Source organism: Paroedura picta, chromosome 13, assembly GCF_049243985.1.
Source record: "Paroedura picta isolate Pp20150507F chromosome 13, Ppicta_v3.0, whole genome shotgun sequence".
Classification (NCBI taxonomy): Eukaryota; Metazoa; Chordata; class Lepidosauria; order Squamata; family Gekkonidae; genus Paroedura; species Paroedura picta.
This window is the reverse complement of record NC_135381.1, coordinates 25,815,066-25,835,814: the sequence shown is the minus strand read 5'-3', so window position 1 is coordinate 25,835,814 and position 20,749 is coordinate 25,815,066. Positions and strand designations below refer to the sequence as shown.

Here is a 20,749-nt window from a genome sequence, read left to right as displayed (position 1 = left end):
TTTTGGCCAGTTTATGATTTGTGCACCAAAGAGCCACCACAAACTTCCACAATTTTTTTTCAGATCATAGCAGTTTGTGAAGAGCAGAAAGCAGGAGTTTAAATGGCTCAGGAAGAAAACAAACAGTTAAGTGTCAGGTAGTAGAAAGCAGGCATTTAAATAGCTCTAAGCCATTTAAACGTCTGCTTTCTGCTACTTGATGTTTTTCGTGGTGAAACCCCTGGTTTCTGCTCCTCATAAAAAGCAGTGCAGAGCAGAAATCTGGGATCACTGCTGCAAACTGGTTTGGTTCACTAACCAGCCTCTCGGTTTGTGTTGGTTTGTGGTTCAGGCAAAAACACGGTTCATACTCATTCCAATATATAAACCTTCTAGTTCATATTTTATGTGGTTGCAAACGCTGCAGTTCTTGGATCCCTCTACTCTAAACTGTAGATTGCCTCAGTTTCTATATCAGTCTTTGCTTATTTGACAGCCATAGCCATCAGGTTTGAGCTGAATTTTGGACTATACTTTTGGACTATACTTAAGAGGATTTTTGATATCTTGTTTTGCTAGTTAAAAGAAAAAATGAAAGAGCAGTCCTGGAATATCCTTTTCATAGAATGTGGCCGTGGTGTAAGTATGTTTCGGACAAGGAAGACCCGAGACCTGATTGTCAGAGGGATCCCAGAGGTGTTGAGAGGAGAACTCTGGCTGCTGTTCTCAGGTATCTAACACACACACAACACTGTGGTTGTTTTTTTAAAGATGTCTTTAGGATATTTCCTGTTGCCTGTCTCGGATATTGGCTGAATTGCTCTGAGGCTACTGAATGTTCACTAACATTCAGGTAAGCGTTCTGTAAACATTGGGGACCTTCAGCATTCTTGTTTCTTGAAAAGCATTCACCTCCCCAGTGCTTACTGTTAACCTAAATTTGAAACAGGATTGCCGTTCAGAGGAAGAAAAGGTCAAAGATTCCCTTGGGCTGATGCAAACTGTTAAATCTCTGCAGCTCTTTGAATATGGAGAGAGCAGCTGAGTTGGCTCGTGTGTGTATGCAATATTTATTGAACAGGGGCTGTTTAAAATGACTAAGCCCTAGCAGGGAAATTAGAGTCCGTTCCTGGCAGTCACGTTTGTGATGAATGAGCTGTGTAGCTTGCATCCCAGTCACAGGAGTTGAACCATCATGCACCAAATTGCATATCTGCAGCATGTGCACTTGTGTGTGTATTGCAAGAAAACTATGCGAATGTCCTCTTGCTTGTGTTCTCTAACAGTGTGCACTAAACACGTTGGCAGGCGCTGTGAATGACATGGCAACCAGTCCCGGTTACTACGCCGAGTTAGTCGAGCGATCCCTGGGGACGTGCACCTTGGCAACAGATGAGATCGAGCGGGACCTGCGTCGCTCCTTGCCCGAACACCCAGCCTTCCAAAGTGACACTGGCATTTCTGCTCTTCGGAGGGTGCTCACTGCCTACGCCTACAGGAATCCCAAGATTGGATATTGTCAGGTATGGTATGCCCATCCATGCACTTGAACACTGGAATAAATAGAAATCTGTTATATTATGCTTGTAATTGTAACACACTGAGCCTCTTGTGGCGCAGAGTGGTATGGCAGCAGAAATGCAGTCTGAAAGCTCTGCCCATGAGGCTGGGCAGCCGGCTCAAGGTTGACCCAGCAGCCGGCTCAAGGTTGACTCAGCCTTCCATCCTTCTGAAGTCGGGAAAATGAGTACTCAGCTTGCTGGGGGGTAAACGGTAATGACTGGGGAAGGCACTGGCAAACCACCCCATACTGAGTCTGCCATGAAAACGCTAGAGGGCGTCACCCCAAGGGTCAGACATGACTCGGTGCTTGCACAGGGGATACCTTTAATTGTAACACAATGGTACTATCACAACACACAGGTTTGCCTGTTTTTTGCTGTGCAACTCTGTGGGCTGGTACTTGTGTGTGTTCATTCACGTGCAGACTGCAACATTCAGTGATGATTGGCATGTGTGAATGGTGCACCACAGGTAAAATTCTCATTTCTTCTCATATCACCACAAAGTTTGCAGAACACAAGGGCACTAAAATTGCAAAATAATTAACAGCATGCCTGGCTTGATGAAGATGCTGTTCACCAGGCACCAGAAACTTAAAGTACCAAGTGAACAACTGGGGAAGGTATTCCATAGTCCATGTGCCACCAGGGAGAAGGTCCTGGTTTTGACTGCCACATGCTTTACTTCAGAAGGACCTTTCTCATTGATCTTAACAACTGGGATTTTTCATGTGTGTCAATTCATATATTTGCCACTAACTACAGGCGGAGGAATCTGAGGGGCGTGCATGCGTGTGTGGGCTAGGCCAGAATGACACCCCAGTCTCCTGTTTAATGCTTGCTGTCCCCCTTGCTGATGTTGGCTCCATGCTTGGTCATCGACAGGCAATGAACATTTTGACTTCAGTGCTGCTGCTTTACGCCAAAGAAGAGGAAGCTTTCTGGCTCTTGGTTGCCGTATGCGAAAGAATGTTACCCGACTATTTCAACCGCCGAATTATTGGTACCGTTTTACTGTTTTGTTTTCTTATTGCTGCTTTTCCAGAGCATTGAAAACACCACATTTAGGGACAAATTAAAATACTAAATTAAAAAAAAAAACAGTTGGAAATGTTATAGTCTCTCCACAACTGCCAAAAAGCAGTGCAGTTTCAACAAAACACGCCCTGTGACGCATCTTCCCCAGCCACGAAGGCCTGTTCCTCCCCCCCTCCCGGCCCAGCCTCCCTGCTTTGCGGCAGGGGAAGCTGGCCCAGCTTCTTCCCCGGCTGCGATACCCTGTTCTCCCCCCCCCCCCCCGCTACTGTATTAAAAGACAATTAAATACCCTGCCTTCTTTTTTTTTCTTATTATTAAATTTAATATCCCCCCACTCCCTCAAGTGGCTCATTGGTGGTTCCAAGGACTATGCTGGCCGTGGCCAAGTATCTCTCAATCATATTTCGCTTAAAGAAATAAAGGCTCTTTATTTGTTGCTCAAGATCATGGGCTCAAAGGAGCTTAAAATGTAAAAGGGGGAGGGGCATAGGCCCCCTCTTTCCTGTTGCACTTCTGATCTCCAGTCCAGGGAACCGACAGCTTCTTAGAGATGTGTTGAGGAAATAAAGCTAGTCTGTGTAAACCCTCCACTTCCCATTCCCCTTTGCAATAGACAGGAATTCTGTCTTTTCCCTGCCCCACTTAGGTGCCTTGGTAGATCAAGGAGTGTTTGAAGAGCTCATCAGGGAACACCTGCCCCAGCTGACGGGACACATGACGGACATGACGTTCTTCTCATCGGTCTCCCTTTCCTGGTTCCTGACTCTGTTTATCAGCGTGTTGCCCATCGAGAGCGCCGTCAATGTGGTTGACTGTTTCTTCTATGATGGGATCAAGGCCATCTTGCAGTTGGGCCTGGCTGTGCTGGACTACAACATAGACAAGCTCCTGACCTGTAAGGATGATGCAGAGGCTGTGACCATTCTCAACAGGTACTTGGAGCCATGGGGGTGGGGGGTGGGCGGGTTACATGTGAAGGCATTTAGCTAAAAGCAAGGGTCGTCACATGGAATGACCCCTTGCCTTGATTCCAGGGTGGGACATTAGGGTCATAGTGGTCACCTTTTAAAAAAGAAAATGTTTTAAAATATTTCTAGCTCATCTTTCCGTCCTTTTAGGCCCCACAGTGGATTGCAGCAAGTTTAAAACAATGACTGTATATTACACAACCTCTAAAGGGGCGGGGCTTATTAAAAGGAAGATCAGAACTCAGAACCAGCAAATTCTGGCATGTTAAAACCTAAGCAGAAATAGTCACTCTGTAGTTACCAGGACATAATTATTTATTGGTTTGCAAGAATGACCTGCAACCATTCCAGAGACCTGCTTGAGATGGCTCACGCAAAAACACAGCCATAAGAACAGCACAGATTATCAGCATTTAAAAAACAAGCTATGGGCATAAAAAGTCAAAAACTATAGATCAGTATTTAAAGCGCCCATTAAAACAGTCTCATTAGGTTAGAAGCAGACCATGAACCAACTAAAACAGGTACAATGTCTTCAATAAAAGCCTGGGTTAAAAAGTTATTAAGCCAGCCTAGAAAGTTTGTTGCTGTTTCTTTAACTATGTGTGTCTCTTTGACACCATTCAGTCTCTGCACGTCAGGCTCCTTGGTATGCAATGTGTGAATCCGAGAGAGCTTTGTGCAAAATGAATATAACTCTGGTCACCTCCTACGACGTATTTCGTATTCTCTGCTGTAACCACATGCAGCCATACTCTCTGTAAAAACCTTGAGAGCAGAGATGTCTGTTGCATCTCTAAAAACGGAACTCTTTAGACATACGCTTATGAATTGCAGGGCACGTGTGTTGTGTAGCCAGTTGTCCTAGCATTTTTTGGCAGCCAAGGAAGAGACAAAGTCTGGGGGTGGTTTGCCATTGCTTGTCTCCATGTCATGACCCCTTTGTGTTCCCATCCAAATACTATCCAGAGTCAACATATAGAACTGCCTTGATGCTTTGGGGGCAGAATTTTGGGGATCCTGCCATGCAAAATACTTGTCTGTGAGGATGACAGCCAAGCCATCTCTTAAAGCGTTTCCATTTTCCCCTGTGTGCTCTTAAACCTAGGTTTTTCGACAGCATCACCAACAAGGACAGTCCACTGCCTCCAACGGTACAGCAGGCTTCTGGGGCCAGCGACACCAAGTGCCAGCGTCCCAAAGTGGACATCACTGACCTCATCCGCGAGTCTAATGAGGTCTGTCTGCCCTCCCGCTGCGTCCTCCTGCCCGTGTGCTGCACCTGGTCTGGCTGCCTGACCGCTTTCTGTTCTCCTCCTAGAAATATGGAGAAATCCGCTTTGAGGACGTGGAGAGCATGCGCCGCCGGAACAGGCTGTATGTCATCCAGACCCTGGAAGCCACAACAAAACAAAACGTGGTGAGTGCCACTAGGCGCCCAGCCCCCTTGGAGGACTTCACGTTCCCACTGCATCTCTCTGTCCTCACCTGAACTCTTCTGTTGGAAAGAAATAATTTCTTTACCCTAGCTCATGATCTAGTTTGGGGCATCTACTGCCGCAGGAGAGGAGGCAGCCTGGCATAGCCCCATTGCCATCAGATCTTGGCAGCTAAGCGGGGTCGGTACTTGGATGAGAGACCTTTGAGGAGAGCTCTACGGAAGAAGACAATGGCAGACCCCGTCTGCCTCTCACTTGCCTTAAGAGAGCTTGCTGAAGTCACCATAAGACAGTTGGAACTAGGGTTGGGCGCTTCGAGAATGTTTTTTTTTTTTTAATGTCCATTCTATTTTTCTTTAATCACTATGCCAACATTCTTAATTCAAGGGAATGTTGCAAGCCATAAGAATTACAGGATAGAACTCACAACTGACTTGGGAAAATTGTGGGTGGCTAGGTGAAGGTAACAATAGAAGAAGAAGAAGAAGAGTTGGTTCTTATATGCCTCTTTTCCCTACCTTAAGGAGGCTCAAAGCGGCTTACAGTCGCCTTCCCATTCCTCTCCCCACAACAGACACCCTATGGGGTGGGTGAGGCTGAGAGAGTGCTGATATCACTGCCCATTTTATCAGCGCCGTGGCGAGCCCAAGGTCACCCAGCTGGCTGCATGTGGGGGAGCGCAGAATCGAACCCGGCATGCCAGATTAGAAGTCTGCACTTCTAACCACTACACCAAACTGGCTCTCAGTAATTAATCAATGCCTTATTTACTGAAATGGGAGGTTCCCAAGTTAATACCTGCCTGCAAATAATTTCCTTCAACATAAACACTGTTCTGTAACATTAGACATGTAGATGGTTACTGCATAGTGAGGGGAAAGTACTCTGTACATGTGCAGGAGGCTGCGGTCTCAATATTCAGAGAACTGACTAGTCTTGATGCAGATTTATTTAGATCTTCCAAAGATCTGGGTTATTTTTTCCTTTTAAGTCCTTGCAGCAGAACTTAAGAGAGCCAGAAAATTATGCCTTTTCTGCTCTTAGGCCTTCTGTGCTATATTTTTTCATTGTGAGAAGTTCTGGAGTTTTAAACATGCCTGAACAATTATTTATTTTTAGCCCTAATCTCAGATTTTGGGCAGGGACAAGGGGAGAAGGCAGGAGTTTAATAGTGGTGATGTTTCAAGAAGAAAAGGGCATTCTGTATACACTCAGGGGCATTTTTTTTTTTACATAGGCAAGTAAAAAAAGATGGCTTGTAGTCAAGGATTAAAATTGAACACCAGCCTTGAATGAAACTGGGCATTTGTTTTTACGTTCCTGCCTGCCCCCTCCCCTTGTATGACCCTACCTACTTGTAAAGTGAATTGCTTGGCAGAGAGAGAAGAGACAACCATTGATTACAATTATAGAATCATAGAGTTGGAAGGGGCAAAACAGGCCATCTAGGGCAGGGGTAGTGAAACTGCGGCCCTCCAGATGTCTATGGACTACAATTCCCATGAGCCCCTGCCAGCATTTGCTGGCAGGGGCTCATGGGAATTGTAGTCCATGGACATCTGGAGGGGCGCAGTTTGACTACCCCTGATCTAGACCAATCCCCCCTCTGTTGATAGAGCCCAAGACTGCATTTACTGCTGCATCACACTGTCTGCTCATATTTAGCTTACAGTCCACAAGTGTCCCAAGATCACATCCATACATACTGCGATCCAGGAGTGTATCTCCCATCCAGTGTGCACGCTTCTCATTTTTGTGTCCCAGATGTAGAACTCTACACTTTTCCTTACTCAATTGCATCTTGTTCTCATTTGCCCACTTTCCCAGCATGTTCATATCCTGTTGAACTCTGTCTTCTCGGGTGTTCACGACTCCTCCCAATTTGGTGTCCTCTGCATTGGGGTGGCCATTTCCCTGAAATACACCACTCAATAGTTGTGGGCGTGAAAGGGTGAGCCCCTGACACTCAGCAGCTGAAATGGGTTTGGTCTGGACTCTCAGAATACTGACACAGAAACAAAGAGTGATCAGGCGAGACCCTAATTGGGCTGCATTCTCTCTGTGGTCTGTTGCAGCTCCGTGTCATCTCTCAAGATGTGAAAATCAGTCCCAGCGACCTGGAAAATCTGTACGAGTTGTTCAAGGTAATACTTTGCTCCTGTTTCACACCTTTGTCTTGCAGATGGCCTGTTTTATTTATTAATGTATGATTACATTTCTATTCTGCGCCTCTCAGTATTACCAGCTTGGGGCAGATCGTATGATTTTTTAATAAATAAGGATGATTAATCAGCACACTAAAAACAATTGAAAACGGTTAAAAATTATTCCGAGCCTGCATCTACCAAATATTTAGTTTGTGCCTTACCCTTTCCTGTTTAAGGGGTGGGTTATTCTTAGGGAGAGTCCATTTCAGATGGCATCACTCAGTTGTCTACTGAGCCAAAAACCTTGCGGAAGAACTCTGTCTTGGAACTGGGAAAGTTCCTGTAGGGTCTGCAGTTCTTTGGGAGCTCATTCCAGTGGACAGACCTGCTGTGTCTTCCTTTCCATAATACTCAAGTGATTTCATCAAGAGAAGGGTTGCACAATAGCTTTTCCCCCAACGTGTTCATTTTCTGCATATGCAGATTGTGTGATTTGAGACCACTCTTGGACATTCATTCACTTACCAGCCAAAAATTTATATCTTTGGCTGCTGAAACTCTATCTGTAGCCAAGAACCTAATTACCAAGCAAGTACTGCTGCTGGAAATTAATGCATGTCAAACTTGGACACCAGTTCAGCGCTGACATTTCCAGAACTTCTCCATATGATTTCCTGTTTTGTGCTTAAAGACACTGGGAGACTGTCAAATCTAACTGAAGAGCATCCAGTCCCTTCCTGTCCCAGGAGCTGCCTGCATAGACCAGCAATTTTCCTGGGCTTGAGATGGTCCCAGAGACACTCTGCACCCTCCCCCCACTCCAAATTTTAGAGATCAATGGATTGGCTTCTCAGAAGATGAACAGGAGCTAGACAAGCTGCTGTGCAGACCAGGAAGGGAAGGGGATCTGACATAAATCTACTCAGAGCTGAGGGAGGAGGGATGCTCTGGACCCTTGTGGTGGTTGGGGAGCAAAAGTGCAGAGTAGCGAAAGGCATGTGCTTCTGGGGTGCCTCATCCTGAAACATTAGGTTTGAGCAATAGCCTGGGAGCACTTCTTGTCTCTCCTGGAAGGGGCCTTCTGTCTTTCTATGCCAGCTTCCGTCTCCATGGAGGGTTGAGGAGGCTCCTCACTCCTCACTTATTCTTGGCAGAAGGAGCACTTTTTCTCCTGTTACTGGAGCCTGAACAGCCCGGCCCTGAAGCACCATGACCCCAGCCTGCCCTACCTGGACCAGTATCGCATCGACTGCCAGCAGTTCCGTCTCCTCCACCATCTCCTCAGCCCCTGGGCCCACTGTGCCAACAGAGACTCCCTCGCCCTCTGGACCTTCCGGCTGCTGGATGAGAATGTCGATGGCCTTATCAACTTCAAAGAGTTCGCCACCATGCTTGGTATGCACGAAAGGGGCAGGGGGGGGAAGGTGGCGTGGCTGCTCTTTGCCATGTTAGTTCCTCAGTGGGCTCTTCACCAAACACAGCTCCCGTCAATTTGAGATCGATGGTGAGGGAAGGGGCAGACTATTGCAGGGAGCTACTGTGACCTCTTGTTCCCCAGAGCAGTGGGCGGTGGAGTTGCAGAGGTGACGGGTGCCATGTGACCTGCTCTGGCCGGTTGCTGTTGAGAGGCTCCTTCCACTTGCAAGAGGCACATGGATTTAAGCCCCTATCAGGTTACTGGTTCTAGACACTCCTAAGTCCTGATACTATTTAACTGTTGTAGTCTAGGGCAGGGGTAGTCAACCTGTGGTCCTCCAGATGTCCATGGACCACAATTCCCAAGAGCCCCTGCCAGCGTTGCTGGCAGGGGCTCATGGGAATTGTGGTCCATGGACATCTGGAGGACCACAGGTTGACTACCCCTGGTCTAGGTCAAGCAAGCAGGTTTTACTCCTTATTGTGTACTTAGTGGTGTTTGGGTCTGAGGTTTGCTGCTTGTCTGCTTCCAAAGCACGGAACACCTTGTGTAATCTTCCTCTTCTTGTTCTTCTCCTGCTCCCCACTCCATTAGATACCATGTACTATGGAAGTTTTACCCATAAGCTCAAGCTGCTCTTCAAGCTCCACATTCCTCCAGGTGAGTCGCCTCGCGGTGCCCTGCCTGTCTGAAATCGTGAAAAGCCTTAAGTTGCCTCTGTAAGCTTTTGGGTCGTGTTACTGTCAGTTGCACACCTTGCAGCCTGAGGACCAGCCTCCTAGAAAATCGAATGCCCTGGAAAGTCCTGTGGTTTCACGTGAAGGTGGCTCTTTCCCCAGAGGTGACTAGAGCTACTCAGCTGCCCCTGCCTTTGTCACTGGGCTTCCTTCATCCCTCCTGGGGATTTTTTTCCTGCTTGCTTGGATTTTAATTGGTAACTTTAAAAAAAGATTATTAACCTGTTGTTGGCCCTCTTGAAGATTCTGCAGAATCAAGACACTGCATAACATTTATTTTGATGAAATAAATCGACTCACCCCATAGGACTTACCTGAGGAGAACATTCAGGCAAGGGGACTTGTGTGCTTGCTGTTTCCTAACAGCGGTCCTGTTAACAACAAGTTTTGTGTTGATGGCTTGTTTGGGTTGCCTTCTTAAAACTGCTGTGGCCTTGTGATAATAACTGCAATGTTTTACTTCTGCAGCTTTCACTGAAGTGGAATCCCTGAGCCCCTCAAAAGGTGCCCGGCTCTCGAAAGACGAGTTGATCCACTTCAGTCTGTTAAATGGTAAGCTGTGCAGAACGGCTGGCAGCGACAGTCTCTGTGTTGGCTCGGGGGGGGGGGAGCAGCCCGTGAAAGGTGCCCTCTTTTGTCCGCTTCCTGAGGTCAGGCCAGGCGGTCAGTGTTGGTCCCATCTGAGAGGCGAAAGAAGACAGGAGCTCGCCTGCCCTTACTTTGGTCAGGGTGAACCAGTTCAGTGGTGGTTAGCGGGTGTCGGGCTAGGACAAGGAAGGGACAGGAGATGAAAGGGAATTGACCCATCCCCCCCTTGAGTTCTTGCAAAGGATGGTGGGTCAGAAGTGCAGAAGTGGGTGATTTCTTTTTCTGTGCTGCTTTTCTCCACCCCAGTTTCCTCTCCTGGGGACAGCGAGGAGGAAGAGGCTTTGAAGAGGAGCCCAGACAAAGGTAGCTAACCTGGTTTCCGGATTCGAGAACTTCCCTGGCCCTGCTGGATTGTGAAGAGGCCTTAACCCCACCGAGCAGATCATGTGTGTCTCGTGCAGGAGATCCTAGATTTGGTCCTTGCACCTCGGGCCCTGGGGGAAACCTTTCTCTGCCTGAGATGAATCCAGATGTAATCTCTAATACAGGGGTAGTCAAACTGCGGCCTTCCAGATGTCCATGGACTACAATTCCCAGGAGCCCCTGCCAGCGTTCGCTGGCAGGGGCTCATGGGAATTGTAGTCCATGGACATCTGGAAGGCCGCAGTTTGACTACCCCTGCTCTAATATCCCTAGTTAACCCCTAATATCCCTACTTAATGGATCCATGCCAAAAATAAGTTCCACTTCTTTGACTCAGACAGCACTTGGCACACCTCATCCTTTTGCCATCACTTGGTTTCTGTTGTGGCTGTGCAGAGAGTAGCACACGCCGACACCTGTGTTGACCGGGCAGGTGCACCTTTTCAAAAGGAGTTAGAAGAGAGAGGCTCTGAATCTGGCTCATTCCCCTTTCCGAACAGGGAAAGGAAAACTGGACATCCAGGCTTATTTGAAGCAGTGGCAAGATGAACTGCTTAAAAAGGAAGAAAATATTAAGGATCTGCCACGAATGAATCAGGTAAAATCTCTCTGTGCTAGAACTTGTGGAGTTGTTCAATTGTGTGTGTGTGTGGAGCAGACGTGCTGCATATGAATCGGGGTTAATGCAGCAAGCACTGGTATGCTCTGACGCAGGCTCTGAAATTTTACATACAAGCTGCTGGTGTGATGGGCCTGATTCTGGTTTAGTGTGAGCTCTTGCACTCCTTTCTTCCTCCCTCTCCACCGCAGAGTGCATCTTGAAGATTTCCTACTTTCAGGAAGACCTTGATTTGACCTGGCAAATGTGTTTGCTGCTTGCCCTAAAGCCCAGGATTCTCTACCATAGCTTAATTTGGTTGTAGAATCCCAATTTACTGGGAAAGAAATTGTTAAAGTGACTTCACCCGAATGATACCAGCTTTATTGGAGACTACAGGATGGGGTGGCAAGTGTAACTAAAGCACAACAGCTCCTTAAAGCTGGGCCTGGAACACATTGTGTTGCTGACTACAGCCACCATGCTAGAACTGCTAGACCAGAATAGAGAAACAGAAAGTATTTCCCAAAGGTACATTACACTATTTACAGAACTGTTCCTTACAGAAAGCAGGAATTCCAGTTCCTTAGTGGACCCGGGCGACTCCCTGGTTTCACAGCTCATCTCACAGGCAACAGAAATAAATCCCCCTGAGAAAATGGCTGCTTTGGAGGGAGGACCCCATAGTATTGTACTTTACTGAGGTTCCTCCCTGTCCCAAATCCCCACCCACTCTCTGCTCTACCCCCAAAGTGCCCATGCATTTCCCAACCCAGAGCTGGCAACCCTAACAAGCAAATTCCCAATTTGTTGAAAGCTCTGCATTCAGGCAAACTGGAGTTGTTCCAAAAGGGGGAGGTCTTAAGTGGCTCTTGGCCCATGCAGGGAGAAAAAGGCACAGGGAAAGCCGAGGGAGTGTGTGAGCCTGCAGTGAGAAACCAGGTGCATGCCCGTCTTAAGCACTTTGCTTGTCTGATGCCTGAATGCAGCTACATCCAGTTGACACATTGATTGGTTTGAAAAATAACCACACTGGGCTGGGCTCTCTCTGAATTGTGTCCGATCAACAGGAATGGCTGACAGTATCCTTTCTGCTCTCCTCCTGCCCCAGTTCCAGTTCATCCAGTTTTCCAAGACTTTACATAACTTGTTCCACGGGGACCCAGAAGAGGAACTGCTCTACCGTGCGATCGCCACCGTGACCAGCCTCTTGCTGAAGATGGAGGAGGTTGGCAGGAAGCTCCACAGCCCTGCGGGGCCAGCCAAAAACACGTCCCCTGCTGCCGATGGCGTCAGCACAGCAAATGTCAACAAGCCCCAGGAGACCAAGCAAGCCCAGCAGACTGATCCGGCAGGACCACAGAGCTCCAGCAGAGCAGATGGCGAATGGTCATTTGCTTTTGAGCAGATCTTGGCCTCTTTACTCAACGAACCTGCTCTAGTGAGATTTTTTGAGAAACCGGTCGATGTTGGGGCCACGTTAGAAAACGCAAAAGCTGCTCAGTTAAAAGCAAGGGCTCGGGTATAGCACTGAATGCAGGGTCTGCTTCTGTCTCCCGCTTTGCTTGGTGTGGAGGAGCTCAGGGCTGTGGGCTGCTCGTGAGCTCCGTGTATTGATTCTGTCGGGAGCTTAGGAGTTGAGGATTTAGCTCGATCCCACATGTGCCTCGGGTAATTTGTGTCTTTTTTTTCCTGTAAAGTTAAGTAAATATAGCTTGAAGCACAGGTGCACCTGATTATTGCATATTGGAGCACCCAGACACCATGCCAGGCACCGTGCCAAGTTGACTTGGAAGAAGGCCCACCATGGGCACAGTTGCAGCATGCTCCCAAGGCACTCTGCTGAATGTAATGTCTGCCACCTTCCCTTCCGGCATCCACTTGGTCTGTTGTGAGGTTGGTTGCTTTTTCCAAAGGCCTGTTTTGTGAGCTTTGAATGTAGGTTTGCATACTGCTTTGGGAGACAGCTGGGTTGGTCATGGCTCAGATGGTCACTAATGAGTTTATTCATTCTGTGGTTTGAGACTGAGTGTTTGTTCTTTTTAAGAATGGTGTCTATTAGTGATCGGTTTGGGAAAGCTGCAGATTCAGGCTTGGAACTCTGGTAATGTCTCCCTCCTCTTGGGGCATGACGTCTCACTCTGGTGTTTTGGGAAATTATCCTGTGTCTTCTTGCTTCCTCACCCTCTTTGGGTAACCTGAGTTGGTGCCATTGTGGCTTCTTTGACAGCCATGACTCCTTAAACCACTCTGGTATAAAATGGATGGAAGGGCAGGAGGTGGACCCTTGCTGCTCGAGCATTGCCTGACCTGTAAGACTGACTGAGGGTCCCCTGACATTCATGCTAGGCCAGAGCTAGTCTGTACAGACATTACCATGCTGGATAGGGGAAGCAGACACTGGCTTTTAGGCGTTCCGTTGCCTTTATTTGAAACCTGGGTGTCTGGGGGGCTTGCTGAAGCTTATTTTAAGGAAGGATGCTGCTGCTAAGGAGAATTGTTTCCTGCTGGTGTCAGTAACTCCTTCACCTGTTTCTCCAGCAGCAGCTATCCAGTACCAATGTCTTGTCACAGGACTTCCTGGAACCTTCGTCCTCAGTTCTCAGGGGTCCACTTTCATTGATGCAGCTGAAGAAATGCCTTCAGGCTGAGACTGATTCTTGCTGAATGGTCAGAATGAACCTGGGTATTCCTGGGTACTTTATTAAACAAGAGGAAGTAGTTTCTTTTGGTTTAACAAGCCATCCCAGCTTGATGGTGAAGGAAATGTTTATAGGGAAAAAAGGGAAATGCTAATCTTTCTCAAACTATTCTCTTAAGTGCATACGGGTTGTGAGTGTTTTGTTTTTGGAGCCAGGTAAATACTGAATTTCTTAAAAGGGCTCTTACGAAATTTGCAGACATCCAATTAGCGTGTTTGAGAGAGAGAGAGAGAAAGAATCTGCCTCTTTATGGAAATCCTACACTGGTCTTGTGTCAAGACAGTCCTCTACGCAGAACTGACGGCATTTTATTTTGATGAGCAATGAGAGAGGATTCTTAAAATCTTTGTTCGTGGTTAACACACACACACACACCCAGCAAGGCTCGACTTCTGCGGACCCTTGTCCACCAACATGGCCAGTGAGAACATGTCAAAAGGGAACATTCACTTGCACACTGGCCAGTTAAGGTGGCTCGAAACAGAGGAGGATAGTGGCCCAGGTCCATGGAATTCAATGTTGGATCGCAAATAGTATGTAGTTAATCACAGTCCGGAAGTAAAGAAGCTCTGCCTTCCTCTCCCTTTTGGCGGGTCTTGATTGATAAAACCAGGGGTCGTCAAACTGCGGCCCTCCAGATGTCCATGGACTACAATTCCCATGAGCCCCTGCCAGCGAATGCTGGCAGGGGCTCATGGGAATTGTAGTCCATGGACATCTGGAGGGCCGCAGTTTGACGACCCCTGGATAAAACTATGCCCTGTCCAGGCTTACTTTTTGACTTGGCACCCTGTTCCTTGAGCAAATTGCAGTGTTAAGAAGTATTTTGTGTTGCAGAGGGGTCCACTGCGGAGTAACTGCATGCTGGTGAATGAATGTTGGAAGACTTGAGTTACCTTTGTAATTTGAATAAGCGCTCAATGTCTTTTTGTTGGTTTGTTTGTTTTGCACGGGAGGCAAGCCTTTGGGCCACTGCCTGCCCACAGTTTCTCATCTCTTTCGTGCTTGGGAGAACGGTACCTTGATTTCTCCTTAAACCTCAAGGATGATTAAGCCGAAGCAGGGACTGTGTCCACTTCCTTAATGTTTTCTTGGATTTATTTTTCAAATTTGTTTTTCAATCCAAGGTGGGGAAACATCTGGCCCTTCCTGGATTTCATCAGGAGGCAGGGGAGAAACCACTCTGGAGACTTGTCATGTGATCAAGCCCCACGTTTCCACTGTGCATCTTAGCAATTTGCTATGGCCGTGCCTCACAGGGTTTCCTTTCCTGTGATACAGCCGCCCGGTATGGCAGCTGCAGCTGCTTAGGGAAAACAAAGAGGTGTTGACTTGCCTTCTTGTAAGTTCCTCTGATGAAACATGTACAAGTATATTCACAGAAATGCGCCGTTCTGGATTTAGGAAAAGTGCAAAAATTGATTTATTATGGTACGGTTTCCAGAGAAACTTTATTATTTCCTCCTGTTTGCTACAAAGGACATTTCTTTGCTGGCACTCAGTCTTTTGATATGTTCTGTAGGCAGTCCACGCACTGTATGTTGAGCACTGACAAATATAAACTCTTTGCCTTCTGCATGGGGGGAAAGAATTGGGCACCATGCATCTTTCATAATTCATCTTGGAATGCCTGGAGTTTTTAGTGATGCTTTTAAAGGGTTCGGGACAGAAGCTTTTAACCAGCCTCTCCTCATGGCAGAACGGAGCTCCTAGCCATAAAGTTAAAACATAGCCTGCCTTATTATTTAGTTTTGCTTTGGGGGCACTGTGCAGAGGTGTTTGCTTTCCACGGCTTCTTTCCCTTCTGCTTGTGCACCTTTGTAACAACAGGTCTACATCTGTACCTACCTGGAAGTCCCGTCTTCTGCTTGGCCTTCTTCCTTTATGGCCTGTCCAGGTACCGGATTTTAGTCTGAAAGCCTAACCACAGGTGCATATGAAGGGTAACCCAGCCTTGCCTGACTTTTATGTTGCAGTGTATCATAAATAAGGGATGGTCAACCTGCAGTCCTCCAGATGTCTATGGGCTACAATTCCCATGAGCCCCTGCCAGCGTTTGCTGGCAGGGGCTCATGGGAATTATAGTCCATGAACATCTGGAGGACCACAGGTTGACTACCCCTGTCAGAAATGACACAACACTTGTGTTTTATTCTGCTTTTTCTTTTATAAAAAGGAAGGTTCACAGTCCAAAGATAGGGAAGGTTCAACACTGAGACCAATAAAGGGGAAGGAAGGGAAAGGCACAAGGGACTGCAGCATGGATGTGTGAAAATCCTCTTCTGTCTTGGAGGTGGAGCTGGAGCTGGGGGGGGGGGTACACCTCTCTGGTAGAATGGGTGCTTTGTCCATGGAAAGCCTTAACCTTGAGCACCCAGCCTCTCCAGTTAAAATGGAGCCTATATTGCAAAACCGTCTCCCTTGCCTGAGCCCCTGGAGAGCTACTGGCACTCAGGGTAGGCTCTGATGAGTTTGCAGGGCTAAGAGTCTGCCTTGCTTTTAGGGCAGCCACAGATGTTAGTGGGGAGGAGGGGGGGATCACATTACCCCCCCAAAGGCTTTATGGAAGGGTGGTGGTGGGGTATGGAGGAAGTATTTAACAGGAGGTGGCAGCACGCAACAGTTCTCAGTGGACATTTCATAGCTGTGGTGTTTATGAAATACATTCTGAAATGGTTTTGCGGATGGGGAAGGCTGGGGTGTAAATATGTTGTACCCGACTGATCTCCCCGTGAGTGCACCATCACAGCCAATCCCACCACCATGTTCTCAGGGCCTCTGGGAGATTGGGGGGTGCTAGCAGCCAGGGATTAAAATAAACAGCAGCCATGAGGGAGGAGGTCTGAGTTCTTAAAAGTATAGTTTTATTTTTTTTTCTCTCCAAAATAATATGTCCAGTCTTTTCAAGCATATGGAGACATATTCCTGCTCTTACCCAACAGAGCTTCACAAAGGTTTGCATTTTTGTCCCCAGAAGACACTTCCCCTCCACCTCCCTGCCTTGTTTTACAAAATACTTTTAATGAATAGGGACATTTATAAATTTTATCTATATTTGACATTGTATAAAATAAACTAAATACTCAACTCTTATGCTTTGTTTGCTTCTTTTTCTTTCTTTTTTTTACATAGTGAACATGTCACAATATATACAGCTTAGGTTAGCCAACCAGGCTAGATCCACCAGCCTTTAGCTTACAGATGTACAAAAAAATGCATTTTTAAAAGTGCAAGACTCAGAAAGGTGCCTGGAATGGGGTTGACAAAACTAAGACACATCAACAATCATCCCTAGAGCTTTCCTGCAAAGTAGTCAGGCCTGTTGAGCAAGCTGTGAATGAGAAACACTGAAGAGGCCATGGCTGCTTCCTCCTCTGACAAGTACCTTTTGCCAGCAGGAAGTGTGTGTGTGTGAGTCCCTTTCAAATTCTTTAGGCCACTTATGATGGATTTATGGCTCCTTTCCTGGTAGTAAAAGGAAATTAATAACCAGCGTTGGGCTGGGTAACAAGAATAGCATTATAACATGCACCTGTGAAGCCTCTTTGTAACATGGTTTAATGGCTCAATCCATAAGGTAAATGTAAAGGTATCCCCTGTGCAAGCACCGGGTCATGTCTGACCCTTGGGGTGACGCCCTCTAGCGTTTTCATGGCAGACTCAATACGGGATGGTTTGCCAGTGCCTTCCCCAGTCATTACCGTTTACCCCCCAGCAAGCTGGGTATTCATTTTACCAACCTCAGAAGGATGGAAGGCTGAGTCAACCTTGAGCCGGCTGCTGGGATTGAACTCCCAGCCTCATGGGCAGAGCTTCAGACAGCATGTCTGCTGCCATACCACTCTGTGCCACAAGAGGCCCTGGCTCCATCCATAGACCAAACATTACTCAAGAGAACAAACTGTTCCCTGCAAAGCAAGCCACACTGACAGTATGTTAACTCTATCCTTAAGCATTTTACTGTGGGACCAAAACATGATAGTATTTTAGTAATGATACCTAATATCCTTGCAAGATCTGCCCCCAAGCAACACTCTTTCTACTCTCCTGGAAACACTATTTAAACCACAGGTTTGGCCATGGACACTAAATGGTACACTAACCCAGTCAGGCATGCAATGGCAGAATTAGCTCCATGCTTATTGCCCCTCCCCCCACAACAAAAACATCCACACTTGCTCTCCTTTATCATTGATGAAGGAAGCCCAAAAAACAGGATAGTTTGCAAGAAAATCTAAGAACAGTCCTGTCTGAGCTTGCCAGTGTCTTGACACTTTTCCCAACAGGTCTGACAGAGCTCACCTACCCTCCTCACTCGTTTCTTAATGGAAATATTATGGCCTTGCTTTGTATCTGGAAGCACCAGAAGGCAAACTGTCCTAATGTTCCACCATCACACTCTTACTCTTTGGAAAGAGGATTGGCTCCCTCCATCTCTACTTACAGCTGGCAGCAAGGAAGGTACAATCAGGGTGCTGAGTTAACTACTACCTACTCTGACTGGCAGCAGCTAACAAGGTAAAGGTAAAAGGTAAAGGTATCCCCTGTGCAAGCACTGGGTCATGTCTGACCCTTGGGTGAGACCCTCTAGCGTTTTCATGGCAGACTCAATACGGGGTGGTTTGCCTGTGCCTTCCCCAGTCATACCTATTAGCTAACAAGGATCGTGGATGAACACCTTCTATCGGAGTCTGGCAATTCCAAGAGGGCACTACCAAGGAACCACAGCCTCTTCTAAGCAGCTGTGGAAATTCAGCTGCAGGCCAATGCATACTAACTGCATCAGTAGTTGAGAAGATACACAGTGACTGACCTGCTACCACCTGAGAATCGTCTGTACCTGCAAATGCATTGAATGATTGTAGCCTTGAACATCTGTCATTTAGATGTGATGTTAGGACTGGGGAACTGGTCAGAAACTGTAGCCAGGATCCCAAATGACCTTTCCCCCCTAACTACTACTGAACAATGCAGTAATTTCTGTAAATCAGGCAGGCCCTTTGATGCGACCTCCCTCTCCTCTTTTTAAATAAGTTTTTGATGCATGTAGCCTTCTGAGCCTGATACCCAAATACTGTGCAAGTCCAGAACAGATACATTTTAAAAAAAACGCCCCTAACATGTATAAGCATTATTTTCCTTTGGAAACACACAAAACAGCTGGGGATGCTTTGGTATACACACTCACTGAGGAGTACACGCTTTAAAAAAACATTCATAAATAGAAACACAGTTAAAGTGACGAATTACAAAAATACAATTTATTGCTAACACTATTGACTTACGTAACATCATGGGTGGTGTTCTCATTAAGTAGGAATGTCCACTTTTTGACCCATTCTACCACAAAGTAGCAAAACCACAAAGTTTGCCTTTTGTCTTTGGGTGTCAAGACAGAACCTCCCCACAGAAAGGTATGTTAGGGAGGGTGGGGGAGGAATAAAAATATTCTGTTCCTCCACCATGTGAAAAAATATATTTGGCTAAATTGGGGAGTAGAAATAGATTTTTGTCTGCACTTTTATAACAAAAATAGGAGAAACCCCTAGCATGTGTCAAAATACTAACAGTGAAAGGAGCTGGTGAAAGAAAGAGTAAGAAATTCAGGCAAAAATGGTGTCATACACATTAGCAGCATTAACCCAGTTGCCAGGGGGAAAAGGATGGGATTGAGGTATAGGAAAACCCCTGTGGAAGTGGTAGAGAAGGGGAGAGGTTTGGATCCTCTGGCAGATTTCCCCTAACAGAAGGCATTTTTGTGCCAAAACAGCTTCCTTGCCTCCCCTCCCCTCCCCTCCCCATGGTGCTACAGCCCAACACAATCTCTAAAATGCAGCTCCTGAAGTGGTCAATGGACTGACCCCCTCCTACAGGAGAGCATGAGGGGAGAAGTTTGAGGTCTGAAGCAGAAGAGGGTTATGGGTGAAAATTCTGTGCCTTTTCCATTGGTGGAAATTTACTGCAGGATCCACGTGTGAACTATATCCAAATGAACTGTTTGGTTTCCTTTTTTACACTCACACACTAAACAGAATAATTTTAAAGTTGCCTGCAAATAGTTATATATTTTCCACGTACCCATTGCTTCACAGTGAATTTCAGCAAAGGTTTTATTTTTTTCTTTTTAAAAGATGCAGCTGCCTCTCACATACCAGTGTCATCTGCTTCTGCATCAGCATGTAAACCTGACGTCAAAACAACACCCACCAGCTAGAAATCCGTTGACCATATCATTTCTGCCTGTAACCCCTGTCCTGGCAGACAACAGAAGCCATTCACAACTTTGCTTATGCCTCCATCTGCTTTTCTTAAAAAAAACAACAACGCCCTCTCTCTCACTCTCCCTGCACAGCATATATAACGCCCATATTTTGACCGCATGCAACTTAAAACAAGGACACCAAATTTCACTTTGGTCCTGTTTGGCTGAAGCAAATGCAGCTGCTGGGTGCATGTTTGAAACGCTGGTGGAGTGAGAACTCCCGATGCTCCACTCGGTTTCTGCTGAGCCCGTTGCCAGCCTTGGTCCCTGCCCCCTTCGTGGGAGCATCACTTTCCGGGTGCCAGGGAAGGCATTGGCCCCTCTGCACTCGCCCTCTGTCCCTTCATCCTCTGCTCAGCACAGCCCTTGCTCCGCCTGAGCACAGACCGGCCACCACAGACTTTCCAGCCTTCTGCCTCAAGGCATTTGCATTTCAGACAAGTCCTGCAAGCCACAAGGCTGGCCTTGCAGGTGGTGATTCTGTGGCTGTGGGTGGTGGAAACAACTCACAGTGGCATTCTGTGGTGGCAGATGAGAGGGCTGGAATATGCGCTGGTTTTGGCTTGCCTGGACTGGCTCAGTAGCACCTTGCATCTGCAGAAGAACAGAGGTCAGTGTCAGAGGAACATAAGCAGCCCTTCCGCATGTCTCTGCCATCCCTAACCCCCACCTCCCTGTTATTGATTTCCTGGACTAGAAAGTAGTCTTGACAAAGGAAAGAAACCAACTTCCTGGCTCAAACCATGGGTCCGTTTAGTCCAGTATCCCCTGGTGGCTGCATCTCATGGGAAGCTGAAAAGCAGACCACAGAGTATACCTTCCCTCTTCTTCCAGCATCTGGCATTCGGGGGCATCTTGCCTCATATTTGGAAGTTCCATGTGGGTGCCC

At 47.0% G+C, this 20,749-nt stretch overlaps 2 protein-coding genes across 3 annotated transcripts in view; one reads left to right on the top strand and one right to left on the bottom strand.

The window, feature by feature from the left end:
* Positions 1-16,691, top strand: part of TBC1D8B (TBC1 domain family member 8B) — a 32,694-nt gene extending 16,003 nt beyond the window's left edge. Inside the window, exons 9-21 of the mRNA XM_077307710.1 lie at positions 559-709; positions 1,288-1,502; positions 2,427-2,544; positions 3,226-3,511; positions 4,656-4,785; positions 4,869-4,967; positions 7,062-7,130; positions 8,288-8,528; positions 9,145-9,210; positions 9,756-9,839; positions 10,182-10,238; positions 10,799-10,896; positions 12,008-16,691. Coding sequence (XP_077163825.1) covers positions 559-709; positions 1,288-1,502; positions 2,427-2,544; positions 3,226-3,511; positions 4,656-4,785; positions 4,869-4,967; positions 7,062-7,130; positions 8,288-8,528; positions 9,145-9,210; positions 9,756-9,839; positions 10,182-10,238; positions 10,799-10,896; positions 12,008-12,424 — 2,031 coding nt within the window. The 3' untranslated portion in view covers positions 12,425-16,691. The remainder of the gene's footprint in view (positions 1-558; positions 710-1,287; positions 1,503-2,426; positions 2,545-3,225; positions 3,512-4,655; positions 4,786-4,868; positions 4,968-7,061; positions 7,131-8,287; positions 8,529-9,144; positions 9,211-9,755; positions 9,840-10,181; positions 10,239-10,798; positions 10,897-12,007) is intronic.
* PASD1 (PAS domain containing repressor 1) overlaps positions 16,685-20,749 on the bottom strand; it is an 81,010-nt gene continuing 76,945 nt past the window's right edge. For both annotated transcript variants that reach the window (XM_077307712.1, XM_077307711.1), the window contains one exon: positions 16,685-20,454. In XM_077307712.1, the coding sequence (XP_077163827.1) occupies positions 20,278-20,454 (177 nt within the window). In that variant the 3' untranslated portion in view covers positions 16,685-20,277. The remainder of the gene's footprint in view (positions 20,455-20,749) is intronic.